We start from the raw sequence: 16,785 nt of genomic DNA, 5'->3' as shown, positions 1-16,785 counted from the left end.
GATTCTATGGCAGGGCTAGATCAAATGGGCAGAATTGAAAAGGAAAGGTGGATTTGCTGCTGAACATTAACAGTAAGAGCTGTTCAACAGTGGAACAGCCTCCCTCAGGACTCTCCTTCCTTGAAGGTTTTTCAGCAGAGGTTGGATGGCCACCTGTCATGGATGCTTTAGCTGAGATTCCTGCACTGCGGGGGGGTTGGACTAGATGACCCTCGGGGTCCCATACAACTCTCTGATTCTATGATTATGAGAAGCATCTCTGCCATGGAAGCAGGTAGGCAGCAGAAGTGAGGACTTAGAGAAGGTGATCGGTTCTCCCTGGCTAGGATGTCATCAAGCAGGGAAACTTGGCCGCCATTTGGTGTGCATGAGTGTCCAGCTCTGGACTTCCTGAACTGGGATTCATTGAATTGTAGAGTTGGAAGGGACCACCAAAGGTCTTCTAGTCCACCTCACCCGCAATGCAGGAATCACATCTCAAGAATGCATGGCGGAATGCTATCCCATCATTGTTTAAAAACCTGCACCTTCTGAGGTTAACTGTTCCACTGCTGTTGTTGTTGTTGGTTGTTTTTTTACTTTATTTTGACAAAGTAATAATAATAAATGAATAAGAATAAAATGTGCACCCCACCCCCGAGACAATTCCATTCTAACTATCCAACCTCCCAAATTTTCAACGCCTCTTGCGATGGTTTGATCCCTTTCTGTTTTAACAGTACAGTGGTACCTCGGGTTACAGATGCTTCAGGTTACAGACACTTCAGGTTACAGACTCCGCTAACCCAGAAAAAGTACCTCAGGTTAAGAACTTTGCTTCAGGATGAGAACAGAAATCCCGTGGCGGTGGCGTGGTGGCAGCGGGAGGCCCCATTAGCTAAAGTGGTACCTCAGGTTAAGAACAGTTTCAGGTTAAGAACGGTCCTTCAGAACAAATCAAGTTCTTAACCCGAGGTACCACTGTACAAATTCTACAAACACCTTCCATATCTCCTCAAAATCATTTCTCCTGCATGTTCACCATCTTTCTTCCACTGTTGAACAGCTCTTGGAGAAGTGGGCTTGGACCTGATAGCTCCATCTCTCCTTCCTTCTGCCAAGTCAACCCAACTGCCACCACAACCGCAACCACAAATTCTTTGTTAATTTTATTTCTGTTGCAGCCACCCTGCCCTGCGCCTTTCTTAAACCTCTCTATCCCCTCCCCACTTTCTTCCATCTGCAAGATGGAGTAATTGTGCAATTAGGACTAAATGCATTAGCTTTTTAAAGTGTTTCATGGCTCTCTCCCTTTTTTTTTTTTTTTTAAAAAAAGCTTTTTTATAAAAAAAAACCACCTCCTTTTTTTAAAAAAAAGAATCGCTGCTTCTCTTCTCCTTCCCTCGGAGCGAGCGTTTTAATTTTGGTATTAATGCATATTTGAACTTAAGCTCTCTCATCCTTTTTAACTAGACAGGCCGTTAATAAAGTCTTTCTCGCAGAGAGGCCCCGGCCTTTTAAAAGCGGTAGATCTATTAGCCGGGACGGAGTCTGACGTTGCGGCATTAAGCCTCCGAGATAAAATATTTATTCTCCGTTAAGAGTCCCACCCGCCATCTCTTCCCCGAAGAGCAGGGGGCAGAAGTAGCCTTATCAGCATGGCTATGATCTGGGTGTGCCCCCTCTTGTAGCTCCCATTCATTACTCTTCAATTCTTCATGCAAAAAGCTTGGAACTTACTGCCTTATGCTGAGTCAAACCATTGGTCCATCGAGCCCAGTGTTGTCCACACAGACCGGCAGGCACCTCTCCAGGAGTTCAGACCAAGATCTTACCTAGAGATTGAAATGGAGGCCTTCTACATGCTCTACCTCTGAGCTACAGTCTTTTCCTTAAAAACAAAGCGTTCTTCTAGTCCTCATAGTTCTGAAGAAGTCAGACCCTTAGTCCTTAGCTCAGTGTTGCCTTCACTGGCCGGCAGGGTTTAAGGCTGAGGCCTTGCCTACTCCTGCATGCAGAGCAGAAGCTTCGCCTCTGAGCTACAGACCTTCCAGTGTAATTTGGAATCTGTGGGTCTCTGCCTTCCCTGTGCTTTATCCTTGCAAAACACCTACTGAGTTAGACTTGTGGCTCAAGGGTGCCTTAAGCAGAACCTGTCCTAGAAATGATGGCATCAGCCATTGTAATGGTTATATGGGGTTGCTCGTGCGTAAGTTGCCACCACTCCTGGCTAGGTAGCCTGGTTAAACCTTTCCTGGCTGGACAGCCCTTCACTTCGTGGCTGTTCAGCCGCTAGCAGAATCCGTCAGTGGGCGTTTCTTGAACTTCTTCCAGCAAAGAAGTTATTTGACGCCAAGTCTACGCCTACCTTCCCTGCGCGGAAGTCTTCTGCGCAGGGTGGGTGTGGGTAGCGGAGGACCTGTGCTCTCCCCGCTGGTCTCCGGCGAAGAGTCCTGGAGCCCCCTCTCTGATTCCCCCATCCACCCCCTTTATCCCTGGTGTTATGCTGATTTCCTTCCCCAGCCGATGAGTTCCCTCTCTCCCTGCTTGGCCCTTCTCCGGCATCGCTTGGGAGCCCTGCCTCCACTTCTGGCTCCGATGTCAGTTCCCTGACAGCCATTTAATCCAGGGCTGGGGGAACTTTTTTTCTAGATTAGGACCACATTTCCTCCCACATAGCCTTCCAAGGCCTGCATGCAAGGGCAGGGCTAGAAGGAAAAGTTGGCAAGGCAGTAGATGCCAATTTTACCTTTGTAGAGCAGGCTTGCTTTTGTACAAAAACCTATCTCCGTCTTCCATGCAAGAGGCATCATCAGACCTCAAGGATGTGTCCTACCCAGCAGGAAGATAAGGAAGGAAAGAAAATCAGGGTGGTGAGAGTTTCTAGCCTGGTGAGCATTCTGAGGACCAGGGCAGAGAGGTTTTTGAGGGCTCCATCCAGCCCCCATCCCAGAGCTTCTTCACCCTTCTTTTAATCAATTCATTGGTCAGGTCAATTGATTCCTACCGAAACCCGATCACTTTACTGGCAACCCCCCATTTACGCAGAGGTATTTTAGGCCCTGCTAATTGATTGCGGGTGGTGCTGTGGGTTAAACCACAGAGCCTAGAACTTGCCGATCAGAAGGTCGGCGGTGAGCTCCCGTTGTTCAGTCCCTGCTCCTGCCAACCTAGCAGTTCGAAAGCACCTCAAAGTGCAAGTAGATAAATAGGTACCGCTCCGGCGGGAAGGTAAACGGCATTTCCGTGCGCTGCTCTGGTTTGCCCGAAGCAGCTTAGTCATGCTGGCCACATGACCCAGAAGCTGTACGCTGGCTCCCTTGGTCAGTAAAGCGAGATGAGTGCCGCAACCCCAGAGTCAGTCACAACTGGACCTAATGGTCAGGGGTCCCTTTACCTTTAATTGATCGGGCATCACATTTTAGAAAGGTTTCAAGTATTATTATTTTTTTTTACAAGGTGACTTACGAAAGCTGGAGATGGCAGGGACCACGTTCAGAGTGTCTGGGGGGATGTTACGGGTTGGGGTGGGGGCTTCTTCTGAGATGTGGTCGCAGCAGGCTGCCGTCTAAAAGCAAAGCCTGCATTCGTCCCTCCCCCACAAGTCCTCGCTCTTTTCATATGCAAATATATGCAGGTTTAATCAGCAGAGATGTGCCTTTAATCAACAACAGATTCCCTCAGTTGGATGCCTGGCCCGACTTAAGAAATCACTATATGAAATTGGTGTCCTTTCACGGCAACCCTTGTGAGAGAGACCACCTCGTCTGTTGAGTGGCATGGCCGGCCTCACCTTGGCTGAGTGTTGGTGGGTTTTGGAGACAGGGTCCTCCTTCTAGTTAAAAAACGGAATTTGCTCTCACAAGAGGCCGCAACAGCCACCCACTTAGAGGATATTGAAAGAGGATGGAAATTCTAGAGTTGGAAGGTCACACCCAGCAATGTAGGAATCAAGGCTAAAGAATCCCTGACAGACATCCAAACTCTGCTTAAAAACATCCAAGGAAGGAGAGTCCATCACCTTTTGATAGCCACCTCTGTTGAACAGCTCTTACTGTCCTGATGTTCATTCAAAATCTCCTTTTTTGGGAGCCATTGTTTCGGTTCCTAGCCTCCAGAGCAGAAGAAAACAAGCTTGCTCCATCCTCCATGGGACAGCCCTTCAGATATTTGAAGATGGCTATCATATCGCAGTGAGAGATTTTACTTTCTTGGGCTCCATGATCACTGCAGATGGTGACAGCAGCCACGAAATTAAAAGACGCCTGCTTCTTGGGAGAAAAGCAATGACAAACCTACACAGCATCTTAAAAAGCAGAGACATCACCTTGCTGACTAAGGTCCCTATAGTTAAAGCTAGGTTTTCCCAGTAGTGATGTATAGAAGTGAGAGCTGGACCATAAAGAAGTCTGATCGCCAAAGAATTGATGCTTTTGAATTCTGGTGCTGGAGGAGACTTGAGAGTCCCATGGACTGCAAGAAGATCAAACCTCTCCATTCTGAAGGAAGTCAGCCCTGAGTGCTCACTGGAAGGACAGATCCTGAAGCTGAGGCTCCAATACTTTGGGCACCTCATGAGAAGAGAAGACTCCCCGGAAAAGACTCTGATGTTGGGAAAGATGGAGGGCACAAGGAGAAGGGGACGACAGAGGACGAGATGGTTGGACAGTGTTCTCGAAGCTACTAACATGAGTTTGACTAAACTGCGGGAGGCAGTGGAAGACAGGAGTGTCTGGTGTGCTCTGGTCCATGGGTTCACGAAGAGTCGGACACGATTAAACAACTAAACAACAACAACAATCATAACTCCTCTCAGTGTCCTCTTTTCCAGGCTAAACATACCCAGCGCCTTCAACTGCTCCTCATATGGCTTGGTTTCCAGACCCTTGATAATCTCAGTCACCCTCCTCTGCACACATTCCATCTCGTCAACATCCTCATTCAATTGTGTTGCCCAGAAATGAACACAGCACTCTAGATGTTCTCCGACCAAGGCTAAACATACCCAACTTCCACATCCGTTCATCCAAAGGCTTGATTTCCAGACCTGTCATCCTCTTGGTCGCCCTCCTCTGCACATATTCAACAAATTCATAGAAGAAGACCAGGCTCTCAATGGCTACTATCCAGCACTACTATTTTCTCCCTCCACTGATGGAGGCCACTTGCTGTGAATTACAGGAAGGGAGAAGTTGTCCCACCCAGGTCTTGCATTTGGCCTTCCCACTAGGGCATCTGCAAGAACAGGAAGCTGGGCTAACCTGTAGCTCTCTAGATGTTGTTGGACCCCAGTGCCCACTGTTCTTTACCATCATCCAGCAACATCTGGAGGGCCACAGGTTCCTCATCCCTGAACCAGACCATAACTTGCCTTTACTTCCCCTCCAGCTACCTTCCATCACAATGTTTTACACCCCTGCATTCAAAGAAGGCAGAGTTCTGATGGAGGCCGCTAGCGAGGCAGGGAAGGTAAGTGATGGTCTGGGGTGGGGAAACCCGTGGACATTGTTGGACCTTTCATCTACCTGGTCAAGGTTGGGGATTTTGACCACCTATGATCCTCACCCCTGTTCTGTGGATCAAATGAGTTTTGCAGTGGGTGGGTGTCGTGTGCACTTTTATTATAAAATTTGCAAACATATATCCGTTGTTGAGCTATTATAATGAATCCCATCCACGATCTTCAATTTCAAGTAGAAGTGTTTGATTTTTTGGCTTCTGGGGGGAAAATAAAACCTTTCTAATAAACAATGAAAGGTCACCGGTTCTCATTAAAACAGGTTCTGCTTTCTGGCACGAGACAATTTAGCTAAAATAAGCAGATTCACATGTGCCTCTGTGTTCCCCCCCATTTTCCTTTTGCGGATCTTTCGCTGCCCCCCCCCCCAAATCATATCATTCCCTCGCTCCACTAATTGCATTAAGATAGCAGTTCTTGATAATTCCTAATTAAATTCATTGTATGAATCAATGAAATAAAACACCGTTAAGACCCAAACATACAACCGTCTCGGCGATTCCGAGAATAGAATTTGTGCCGTTAGACCAATATTGCCGAATTAATTGTTCCGGCCCGCCTTTATTTATTTGCTTTATGAATGCCTTCCCGTGAAATGTCCCAAAGTGATTAGCCATAAAACAGCAGCCATAAAAACAGATATAAATACCATTTCCAGTCCAACACGAAGAAAACCTAGGCTAGAAATCTCCACTTAAAAGGTTTGCTGATGGAAGAATACTGCTTTCTGCCTTCCTAATTATTCAGGAATCTTCTTTGGGTGGGGATCTGCTGTTTGGTGATGAGGCAGAGATAGACCAGTTTGATCCTCATCTATATTTCCCTTTCATTACGGGTGGGGAGGAATTAAATTTGGGTGACGTTTATGGGTGAACCTACCAGCCGGTGTTAGAATTCCTGCTCCGCGATTGCAGTCATGGTTGTGAAACTGTCTTTGCACCGAAGACCACCTGGTGCCTTCAATATACAGTTTCTGGTGAATGCCGAACCTCTTCCTGCCCAGCTTTCGACAGTCAAGGTATATATTTATAGCACTCACATTTCTGTGATTGTAAGTTGTTTTGAATTGATTTTGGCACCGTGCCGCAATGTTGCATTTTTATGTCGCAACCTGTCCTGGGAACTTAGGGTGAAGGGCAAGTGATTAGAAATATTATTATATATTATCATGTCCCATTATCATTTTCTGAAACAATACGCTGTGGAAGAAAATCAAACCCTACAATTAGGGTAAAGGTCTGTCTATTAAGACAAAGCAATTGCATTGCAGAAGACCTGCCCCCCCCAATCAGCTAGACTCTCTTCTGAGCTAATCAATAGGCTTTTCTGCTTATTGATGGAGCTAACAGCTTTTTATATGGATGACAGAAGTTGTCGCAACCCGGTTATTAAGAAACTAGCCTTACAGGAGAAACACAGAGAAAAAACAGCATTGCTGAAATCAAACATTGCATCCTTCCTCCAGTCTTTCATCTTCTCTTCCACTTTCCAGCCAACTTTTTCCTTATGCTCTAAGAGAGACGTGGCCTTATGAATTTAAGATCTGAACAGGCTCAAGTCCATTACAGGCTTAGGGCCCCGCAGACCCCAGAGCCAGACATGGAGCTTGCGGATTGTGAACCTGATCAAATTTGCAGATGGCACCAAACTGGGAGGGGTGGCTAACACCCCAGAGGACAGGATCACACTTCGAAACGACCTTGACAGATTAGAGAACTGGGCCAAAACAAACAAGATGAATTTTAACAGGGAGAAATGTAAAGTATTGCACTTGGGCAAAAAAAAATATGAGAGGCACAAATACAAGATGGGTGGCACCTGGCTTGAGAGCAGTACATGTGAAAAGGATCTAGGAGTCTTGGTTGACCACAAACTTGACATGAGCCAACAGTGTGATGCGGCAGCTAAAAAAGCCAATGCAATTCTGGGCTGCATCAATAGGAGTATAGCATCTAGATCAAGGGAAGTAATAGTGCCACTGTATTCTGCTCTGGTCAGACCTCACTTGGAGTACTGTGTCCAGTTCTGGGCACCACAGTTCAAGAAGGACACTGACAAACTGGAACGTGTCCAGAGGAGGGCAACCAAAATGGTCAAAGGCCTGGAAACGATGCCTTATGAGGAATGGCTAAGGGAGCTGGGCATGTTTAGCCTGGAGAAGAGGAGGTTAAGGGGTGATATGATAGCCATGTTCAAATATATAAAAGGATGTCACATAGAGGAGGGAGAAAGGTTGTTTTCTGCTGCTCCAGAGAAGCGGACACGGAGCAATGGATCCAAACTACAAGAAAGAAGATTCCTCCTAAACATTAGGAAGAACTTCCTGACAGTAAGAGCTGTTCGACAGTGGAATTTGCTGCCAAGGAGTGTGGTGGAGTCTCCTTCTTTGGAGGTCTTTAAGCAGAGGCTTGACAACCATATGTCAGGAGTGCTCTGATGGTGTTTCCTGCTTGGCAGGGGGTTGGACTCGGTGGCCCTTGTGGTCTCTTCCAACACTATGATTCTATGATTCTATGAAATGCAGGGATCCTTCGAGATCTGCTCTCCTCCGAATTTTGCAGTGAAGTTCTCCCGCCAAGTCACAGGTTCAGAAGTGCATATACTACAGGGGTGCAAAGTGTACATGACAACTGTGTGTGTTAGTGACATACACAAAAAGGCAAGTTCTGTTAGGGGAAATCACTTTGTAAAAGGTAATAATAAGGAGAGTGTATCTTAGGCAAAATTGCAAATGGTTAGGCGAAATTTGCTCTAAAAGCTCATGAATTTTCTTGAGGGCTCTCTCTGTTTGTGTATAATATCTCAAACTGACATGCAACTGGGGAGAACTGAGTTAAAGATTTGAAAAAGGGGAAACAGAAATTGACCGAGGAGCTGGAATAGTTTTAATTTTGGCACAGAATTTTTTATTGATTTTCACAAATTTTCAATATATGTTTTTCTCGATATTTTGACTTCCCAGCCTTTCCTCCATGATGTTTCTACCCCCCCCAATATATGTGGCTTTATATAACATATTTTTATTGAATACAATGATCCTTTATTTCGCTTACTGTTTTTGTTCGGCTGCTGTAATTCAAACCGTGCCCCATGTTTTCATTTGAAAATAAGATCGAGGAACCCAGAATACTGACAGATTTTCCCATCCCTGCCGGGAGATGGGCTACTGGACGTGTTGCTGAATAGGAACCACCCCCTCTAACTCTTAACTTACAAACTCCCTCTCTTGTTCGATTGCTTCTCTGCTTCACCTGTTGGGTGGGATCCATGCCTGACCTCCCTCGTTGATGCTGTTGCTAACTAGAGAGACAGGAGAGCTAATCTGTCTTGACACTCAAAACATGTTAATTTACAGCAGTGGGTTAACCAATTGATTGTCCCCTTGGAGTGGAAAGCAATGCAGGGCTCGTCTCCTTTAGCAAGGAAGGGGCACCCATGCCATAGGTAAGGTAAAGGGACCCCTGACCATTAGGTCCAGTCGTGGCCGACTTTGGGGTTGTGGCACTCATCTCACTTTATTGGCTGAGGGAGCTGGCGTACAGCTTCCAGGTCATGTGGCCAGCATGACTAAACCGCTTCTGGCGAACCAGAGCAGCGCACGGAAACGCCATTTACCTTCCCGCCGGAGCGGTACCTATTTATCTACTTGCACTTGACGTGCTCTCAAACTGCTAGGTTGGTAGGAGTAGGGACTGAGCAACGGGAGCTCACCCCGTTGCGGGGATTTGAACCGCCGACCTTTTGATTGGCAAGTCCTAGGCTCTGTGGTTTAACCCACAGTGCCACCCGCGTCCCCTACCCATGCCATAGAAGGGGCAAATTGGTCCATTTTTTTGTTCTATCAGGCCACATTTGCACCATCCATTTAAAGCACTACAATACCACTTTAAACAGTATGGGCTTCCCCCAAAGAATCTTGGGAACTGTAGCTTGTCAAGGGCGCTGAGAGTTGTAAGGAGACCTCTATATTCCCCTTGCAGAAGTATAATTCCCAGAGATCCCCAAGAAGAGGGGTTGACTGTTCATCTACTCTAGGAATTGTAGCCTTGGGAGTGGAAGAGGGGTCTTCTTCTTCTTCCTCCTCCTCCACCTCCTCTTCTTCCTCTTCCTCATTTTTGCTTTCCAGATTTATACATTTCACTAATTTTACAATCATTTTAACATTTCAAACTTCAATTTCCTTCCCCCTCTTTCTGTGGTTTAAATTAAATTTATTTTTAATATCTTCTGCATATCCAAATTAACTTAATTTGCTCATTTATTCATCTGCTTCATACTCATAAAACCACAGGTTATTCCAGTAATCCTGCCAACGTTCTTATCTGTTTACAATTTATCTGTAAATACTCAATAAACCATTTCCATTTTTTTTAAATAAGAAGTTTGTTATCTTGATTTCTTAATAATAATAATAAAATTTTTTATTTATATCCCGCCCTCCCCAGCCGAAGCTGGGCTCAGGGCGGTTAACAACAATCAAAATAGTTCAACATTCTAAAAACATTCATTATAAAATTAATTAAAATCAATAAGTTAATTAAAATTAATTAAAATTCCAATAAGTTTCACCATTTCTGCTTATCCCATAAGATTTGGTATCCATTCTTCCTTTGCTGGGACTTCTGCTTCCTTCCATTTTGGGGCAAGTAACATTTTTGCCGCTGTAGTCGCATACATGAATAAGTTTCTAAACAGTTTAAAGGGGGCTTCTAACAGATCTCAGCTCATAGTAATGAGATTAATTTATGTCGGGATATTTTGGTTGACTTGCCATTGGGGGAAGGGCTCAGCAGTAGATCACCTGTTTGGCATTCAGAAGGTCCTAGGCTCAGCCCCCGGCATCATCTACAGGTAGGGCTGACTTCTGCCAGTCTGTGATGACAACATTGAATTTGATGTACAATTCGCTTTCTTGTTCCTGTCTCCTGTTGCTTCATTCTGCTTGCTGGCGGCTGTCCCCTATGGCTATAGAAGTCCCAGGATGAATGGTTTGGGGTAGTTTGTGGCTAATCTACCTTTACAGGCCAAAAATGGGCAACAGCTTCTGCTCCTCCAGTTAATCTGCCCTTCCCTTTCTTCCCACAGGCCAGAAGAATGTCTGCGTCACCAGCCTTCTGATTTGCCAGGGCCTTCTCTGGGTTGGCACCGACCAAGGCATCTTGGTCCTTTTGCCTGTGCCCAGGTTGGAGGGGATCCCCAAGATCACAGGTGAGTTTCCTTCTGTTGCAGCGAGCATGGGGAACACCTGTGGTCTTCCAGATGTGGCAGGGCTCAGAATCCCACCTGCCCCTGCCAGGATAATGGGAACTGGAGTCCAATCCCAGAGCCACTGGTCCTCTATGCCTGCATTAGAATAAGTCAGAGTTGTGATAGTAATAGTAATTTATTAATTGTACCCCGCCCATCTGGCTGGGTTTCCCCAGCCACTGTGGGTGGCTTCCAACAAAGATTAAAAATACATTAAAATGTCACACATTAAAAAATTCCCTAAACAGGGCTGCCTTCAGATGTCTTCTAAATGTCAGGTAGTTGTTTATCTCTTTGACATCTGATGGGAGGGTGTTCCACAGGGCGGGCGCCACTACCAAGAAGGCCCTCTGCCTGGTTCCCTGTAGCTTAGCTTCACGCAGTGAGGGAACTGCCAGAAGGCCCTCGGCGCTGGACCTCAGTGTCCTCGCAGAACGATGGGGGTGGAGACGCTCCTTCAGGTATACTGGGCTGAGGCCATTTAGGGCTTTAAAGGTCAGCACCAACACTTTGAATTGTGCTCGGAAATGTACTGGGAGCCAATGTAGGTCTTTCAAGACTGGTGTTATATTGTCTTGGCGGCCGCCCCCAGTCACCAGTCTAGCATTCTGGATAAGTTGTAGTTTCCAGGTCCCCTTCAAAGGTAGCCCCACGTAGAGCGCATTGCAGTAGTCCAAGCGGGAGATAACTAGAGCACGCAACACGCTGGCGAGACAGTCCGCGGGCAGGTAGGGTCTCAGCCTGCGTACCAGATGGAGCTGGTAGATAACTGCCCTGGATACAGATAGGGGTGGCTAGGGGGAAGCAAAGGCAAGTGATGGTCAGAGGGTGATGGAGGTTGCAGCACTGAGGGACCTGCATCTCTCAAGGTGCTGTTAAACTCCGGCTCCCAGCTGCCCTAGACAGCAAGGCAAAAAAGCCTCAGAGTCTACCACCTTCCATTAATTTAAATGGGTCTACACTAAGTAGGACTTAGATGGCTACCATCCCATCATTTTATTGCTCAGATTTTTTTGTGGGGGGGGGGAGCGGTGTCTCCATGTGGCCAAGTCACACGACACATGTTGTTGGAGGGGAAGCGGACATTTGATTTTTGCTTTCGGAGCTGGGTTGGGAGAATTGCATTTGCTTCATCTTATTTATTCATTTGTTGCATTTATATAATCCCGCATTTTCCTCCCAAGGAGCTCAAGGTAGCTCTTCTCCCCCTCCTCCTTTTATCCCCACAACCACCTTGTGAGGTAGGCTAGCCTGGGAGATGTAGGGGTTGGCCCAAGGTCACCCAGGGAACTTCATGGCTGAGTGGGGGTCAGATTTGAACCCTGGTCTGTCCCAGGTCCTAACCCAGTGTTTCCCAAAGTTTGGGTCTTCAGCTGTTTTGGGACTACAACTCCCATCACCCCTAGCTAGCAGGTCAGGGATGATGGGAATTGTAGTCCGAAAAAACAACTGGAGACCTAAGTTTGGGAAGCACTGTCCCAGCCTGATGAGAGCCAGTGTGGTGTGGTGGTTAAGAGTGGTAGACTCGCAATCTGGTGAACCGGGTTTGCGTCTCCGCTCCTCCACATGCAGCTGCTGGGTGACCTTGGGCCAGTCACACTTCTCTGAAGTCTCTCAGCCCCACTCACCTCACAGAGTGTTTGTTGTGGGGGAGGAAGGGAAAGGAGAATGTTAGCCACTTTGAGACTCCTTAACGGTAAAGAGACCCCTGATCGTTAGGTCCAGTCGTGACCAACTCTGGGGTTGCGGTGCTCATCTCGCTTTATTGGCTGAGGGAGCCGGTGTACAGCTTCCAGGCCATGTGGCCAGCATGACTAAGCCGCTTCTGGCGAACCAGAGCAGCGCACGGAAATGCCATTTACCTTCCCAACAGTGTGGTAACTATTTATCTACTTGCACTTTGACGTGCTTTCAAACTGCTAGTTTGGCAGGAGCAGGGACCGAGCAACGGGAGCTCACCCCGTTGCGGGATTTAACTCCTTAGGATAGTGATAAAGCGGGATATCAAATCCAAACTCCTCTTCTTCTACTTCTTCTCCTCTAACCACTGCACCACTACTGCCCTTCGTAAAACAAATTTCTGCTATCTATGAAGCTGGTTTCTGTGTTCCTAAAAGGGCTCATGTGTTTCTCTCTCCACTGCTCAGGGAAAGGCATGGTCTCCCTTAACGGCCACTGTGGCCCGGTGGAATTCCTGGCTGTCGCCCTCAGCACCCTGGCCCCGGACATTCTCAAGAGCGACAAGGAGGATGATCCCTCTGCGGATCCCGTATCTGCCAAGGACGAAAAGCCGGACAGCAAACCAGCAGATATGGCTTCCCAGAACAGCCCTCAGATGAGGGAGCTCCGGAAAAAGGGCATTCTCCTGCAGTACCGCCTCCGTTCCACCTCTCACCTCCCCGGGCAGCTGCTCTCGATGCGAGAGGCGCCCTCCAGCGGGAACGCCCCGGAGCACACTGAGGAGGACGGCTCCGTCTACGAGATGGCCGACGACCCAGACATTTGGGTCCACAACCGGCCGTGCGCCCGCGATGCTCATCGCAAGGAGATCTCCTCCCTGGCTGTGGTTTCTGGCGGGAGAGGCTACCGGAACTTCAACTCCAATGGCAAGCCGCCAGCCAGCAGTGAGACAGACAGTACCTTGTTGATATGGCAGGTCCCACTGATGCTATAACCCCGGCCCCCTCTCATTGGCTGGCCGGCCGTCCCTCCCACAATGCCTTGCTTTGGGACACCTTGCAACGGTGTGTTGGGCTCGCCAAAGGTGGTGGCTGCATTCCCCCCATTCCCATGGACTCTCCCCCCTCCTCCTTAAATTTTTTTGGGGAAAACATCTTGCCTAAAAGAGGCTTCAAATTCCTTCTCTACTTTCCCCCCTCTCTGTCTGTCGCGATTGGAACATGCTTCAAGCCTCCCTGTTTGTTTGGAACACACACAAACGGTATGATCGCATCTCACATGGGGGTTTGGTTCTGAGATTTCTGCATAGACACAAAAACCGTATGTTCAAGCTGCCCCAGCTTTCTGAGTCCTTCCCTAGCCAGAGCGCCGAGTGGGCTGGCTCTTGCAAGACCTCGCAGGGTCATCTGAGTTCCTGCGGGATCTCACTCAAGTATCCCCAGGTTTCCGGAGCTGGTGTGCCAAGAAGGCCTTGCCTCCCGAAGGAAGGCAGAGAGCTTAAAAGCTCTTTTTGCACTGGGGAACCCAAGCAGACCTGGAGCAAAAAGAGCTTTCAAGGTCTCTTCCTTGCTCGGGGAGACCCTGGCGAAATGGTGTGCCAGTTCTGGGGCGCTCTTGTGAGATCTTTCAGGGACTGTGCGACTTCTTGGGAGAGCTTTCCTTCACTTCTGGAGACGGCACCCTGAGAGGGCCTTGAGCAGTGCAGAAGGAGCTTTTAAATTCTTTCCTTTGCCTGTATTTATCTTGTGGGATTTCAGCCAACTGGACTTCAGTGATTGAAATTGTGCAAGTTAAATATGTTTGAGGTGTGATCACACTGTACGAAATAGAGAGATTTTGTTTTTTTGCAGTTCAAGGGGTTGTGTATTCCGACTCGGAGCATACCCACTGAAAAGAATGACGTTCACTTCAGAGGGTCTACTCTGAGTAGGAGACATCTCCGGACCTCTTATGCGCAGCCGTTCCCCATACTTACAAAACGAGCTTGCGGTTTTAAAAAAGAACTTTCCAGATGGCATAGGACTTGGCGCCCTCCTTGCGGGCTTTGGAGGCGGGCCAAAATTCCCCCCCACTCCCCCCACTGAATCCTCTTCTCTCCCCCCCCCATAGCGGCATGAGGGTTTGTGTATCCATGTGTGAATATATATATGTAATATTAAAAGCCATGTACATTATTATGTTGTATAAATAAAATCTGTATATAGTGTGGGGGCATCTCGGGATGCCGGAATAAAGGTGTTTGGAAAAATGAGAGATCAACTGCACTGGAAGCTTTGACATCTCCTTGACAGCTGGTGTGTCTGTTCCCACCGGGCTCGGATTAGAATCCCGCCAGCTAAGCAAAGCGTTTTGTCGTACGATGAGATGCGGAGACATTTCTCAAGCAACGCTGGAGGTGCCCATTGGCTGGGTGCCCCATGGGAGAAGAGATGAGCTGGAAACTCACTTTTGTGGGGTGCCTATGATGGCCCAAGCTTACCTGATCTCACAGGTGGCAAACCTTGCCCCCCTCTCAGGGTGGTCATTCCAAGTGGGCCGCAACAGTACTTCGACACAGAACCCATGGGCCGCACGCTGCCTTGTGATGTGGGGCATGTGGAAGGGATGCCAAAATTTGAGGACAACCCCCCCCCCCCAGCAATTGCACTGCCTTTCCAATGCCCAGCACCTCGCTTACCCAACTTTGGGAAGGCGAGGAAGTTAAGGGCAATAATGGCAAGTGGTGGCAGAAGTTAAGGGCAGTGAAGGCAAGTGATGGAGGAAGTTAGGGGCAGTAAAGGCAGGTAGTGGAGGAAATTAAGGGCAATGAAGGCAAGTCATGGAGGAAGTTAAGGGCATTGAAGGCAAGTGATGGAGGAAGTGAAGGGAAGTGAAGGCAAATGATGGAGGAAGTTAGGGGCAGTAAAGGCAGGTAGTGGGGGAAATTAAGGGCAATGAAGGCAAGTGATGGAGGAAGTTAAGGGCATTGAAGGCAAGTGATGGAGGAAGTTAAGGGAAGTGAAGGCAAATGATGGAGGAAGTTAGGGGCAGTAAAGGCAGGTAGTGAAGGAAATTAAGGGCAATGAAGGCAAGTGATGGAGGAAGTTAAGGGCGGTAAAGGGAAGTGATGGTCCAGTTCAGGGACTGGAAAGCTGTGGCTCCCAGCAGCACAGCTTATGGTCCAGAATTATCAGAAATTTAGTCTAGCGACATCTGTGGAGCTACAGGACAGCTGCTCCAGATCTCCCTCCTCTCTCTCCCCCCCCCCCAAAAGACAGGGAGGACAAAGAGGATATGGAGGGCTGCCAGCAGTCATCTTTACTGTCGTTGTTTGTGTCCTCTGGGACGGACGTCATATGTGTGCGTCTGGAGCTTCTCGGTGTGAAAAACAGCCGGGGAAATCATGTTTTAAGAGCTGCGGTGTAAAGCTCCCTGGATTTCTTGTGGGAGTTTCAGTGTGCATCTGTAGATGTTTACTCAGAAGTAAGCCCTGCTGAGCCGACTCCCTCGGAGGTGTGTTTGGAATTGCAAGCGCAATGCATAAAATCTGCATAAATTTGTACAGGTGGTGGGAAAATGAGCCATTTTTTAAGAAGAGAGGAGGGCTTGCTTTCTTTGCTGCAGGTAAAACAGGTGTCCTTTTGGGGGTATGTAGTTCTTTCTTCTCTTGCACACAGGAGGGGAGCTTTCCTTCTCAAGCTGGCTTTTGCACACGGCTAGCTTTTTAAATCTGTAATGGAAAGGTATCTTAAAAGAAACAAAGAAAAACCCAAATTAACTGACTAAATGTCGTAGCCCATTAGTTGTTGTGTTTATCTTAGGTAAAGGTAAAGGGACCCCTGACCATTAAGTCCAGTCGCAGATGACTCTGGGGTTGCGGCGCTCATTTCACTTTATTGGCCGAGGGAGCCGGCGTACAGCTTCTGGGTCATGTGGCCAGCATGACTAAGCCGCTTCTGGCGAACCAGAGCAGCACACGGAAACACCGTTTACCTTCCTGCTGGAATGGTACCCATTTATCTACTTGCACTTTGATGTGCTTTCAAACTCCTAGGTTGGCAGGAGCAGGGACCAAGCAATGAGAGCTCACCCCACCGCAGGGATTCAAACTGTCGACCTTCTGATTGGCAAGCCCTAGGCTCTGGTTTAGACCACAGCACCACCCGCGTCTTACCTTATGGTATTTCTACCCTAACCTCTTTGGCTAAAAGGGGTCTCGAGGTGGCTTATGCAAATAATAGACTCATAGAAGGTAAAAGGGTAAAGGTAAAGGACCGCTGGATGGTTAAGTCCTGTCAAAGGTGACTATGGGGTTGTGGCACTCACCGGTGTTTGTACACAGACAGCTTTCTGGGTCATGTGGCCAGCAGGACTAAACCACT

General features: G+C 47.8%; 1 protein-coding gene across 9 annotated transcripts in view; it reads left to right on the top strand.

The window, feature by feature from the left end:
- ARHGEF10L (Rho guanine nucleotide exchange factor 10 like) overlaps positions 1-14,683 on the top strand; it is a 131,127-nt gene extending 116,444 nt beyond the window's left edge. For all 9 annotated transcript variants that reach the window (XM_081923454.1, XM_081923453.1, XM_081923452.1 and 6 more), the window contains 2 exons: positions 10,583-10,705; positions 12,892-14,683. In XM_081923454.1, the coding sequence (XP_081779580.1) occupies positions 10,583-10,705; positions 12,892-13,418 (650 nt within the window). In that variant the 3' untranslated portion in view covers positions 13,419-14,683. The remainder of the gene's footprint in view (positions 1-10,582; positions 10,706-12,891) is intronic.
- Positions 14,684-16,785: the final 2,102 nt, after the last annotated feature.

Source organism: Podarcis melisellensis (genome assembly GCF_964234715.1).
Source record: "Podarcis melisellensis genome assembly, chromosome: 8".
NCBI classification, from domain to species: domain Eukaryota; kingdom Metazoa; phylum Chordata; class Lepidosauria; order Squamata; family Lacertidae; genus Podarcis; species Podarcis melisellensis.
Note: the sequence above shows the minus strand (reverse complement) of the source record. Positions and strands in the feature narration are given on the sequence as shown.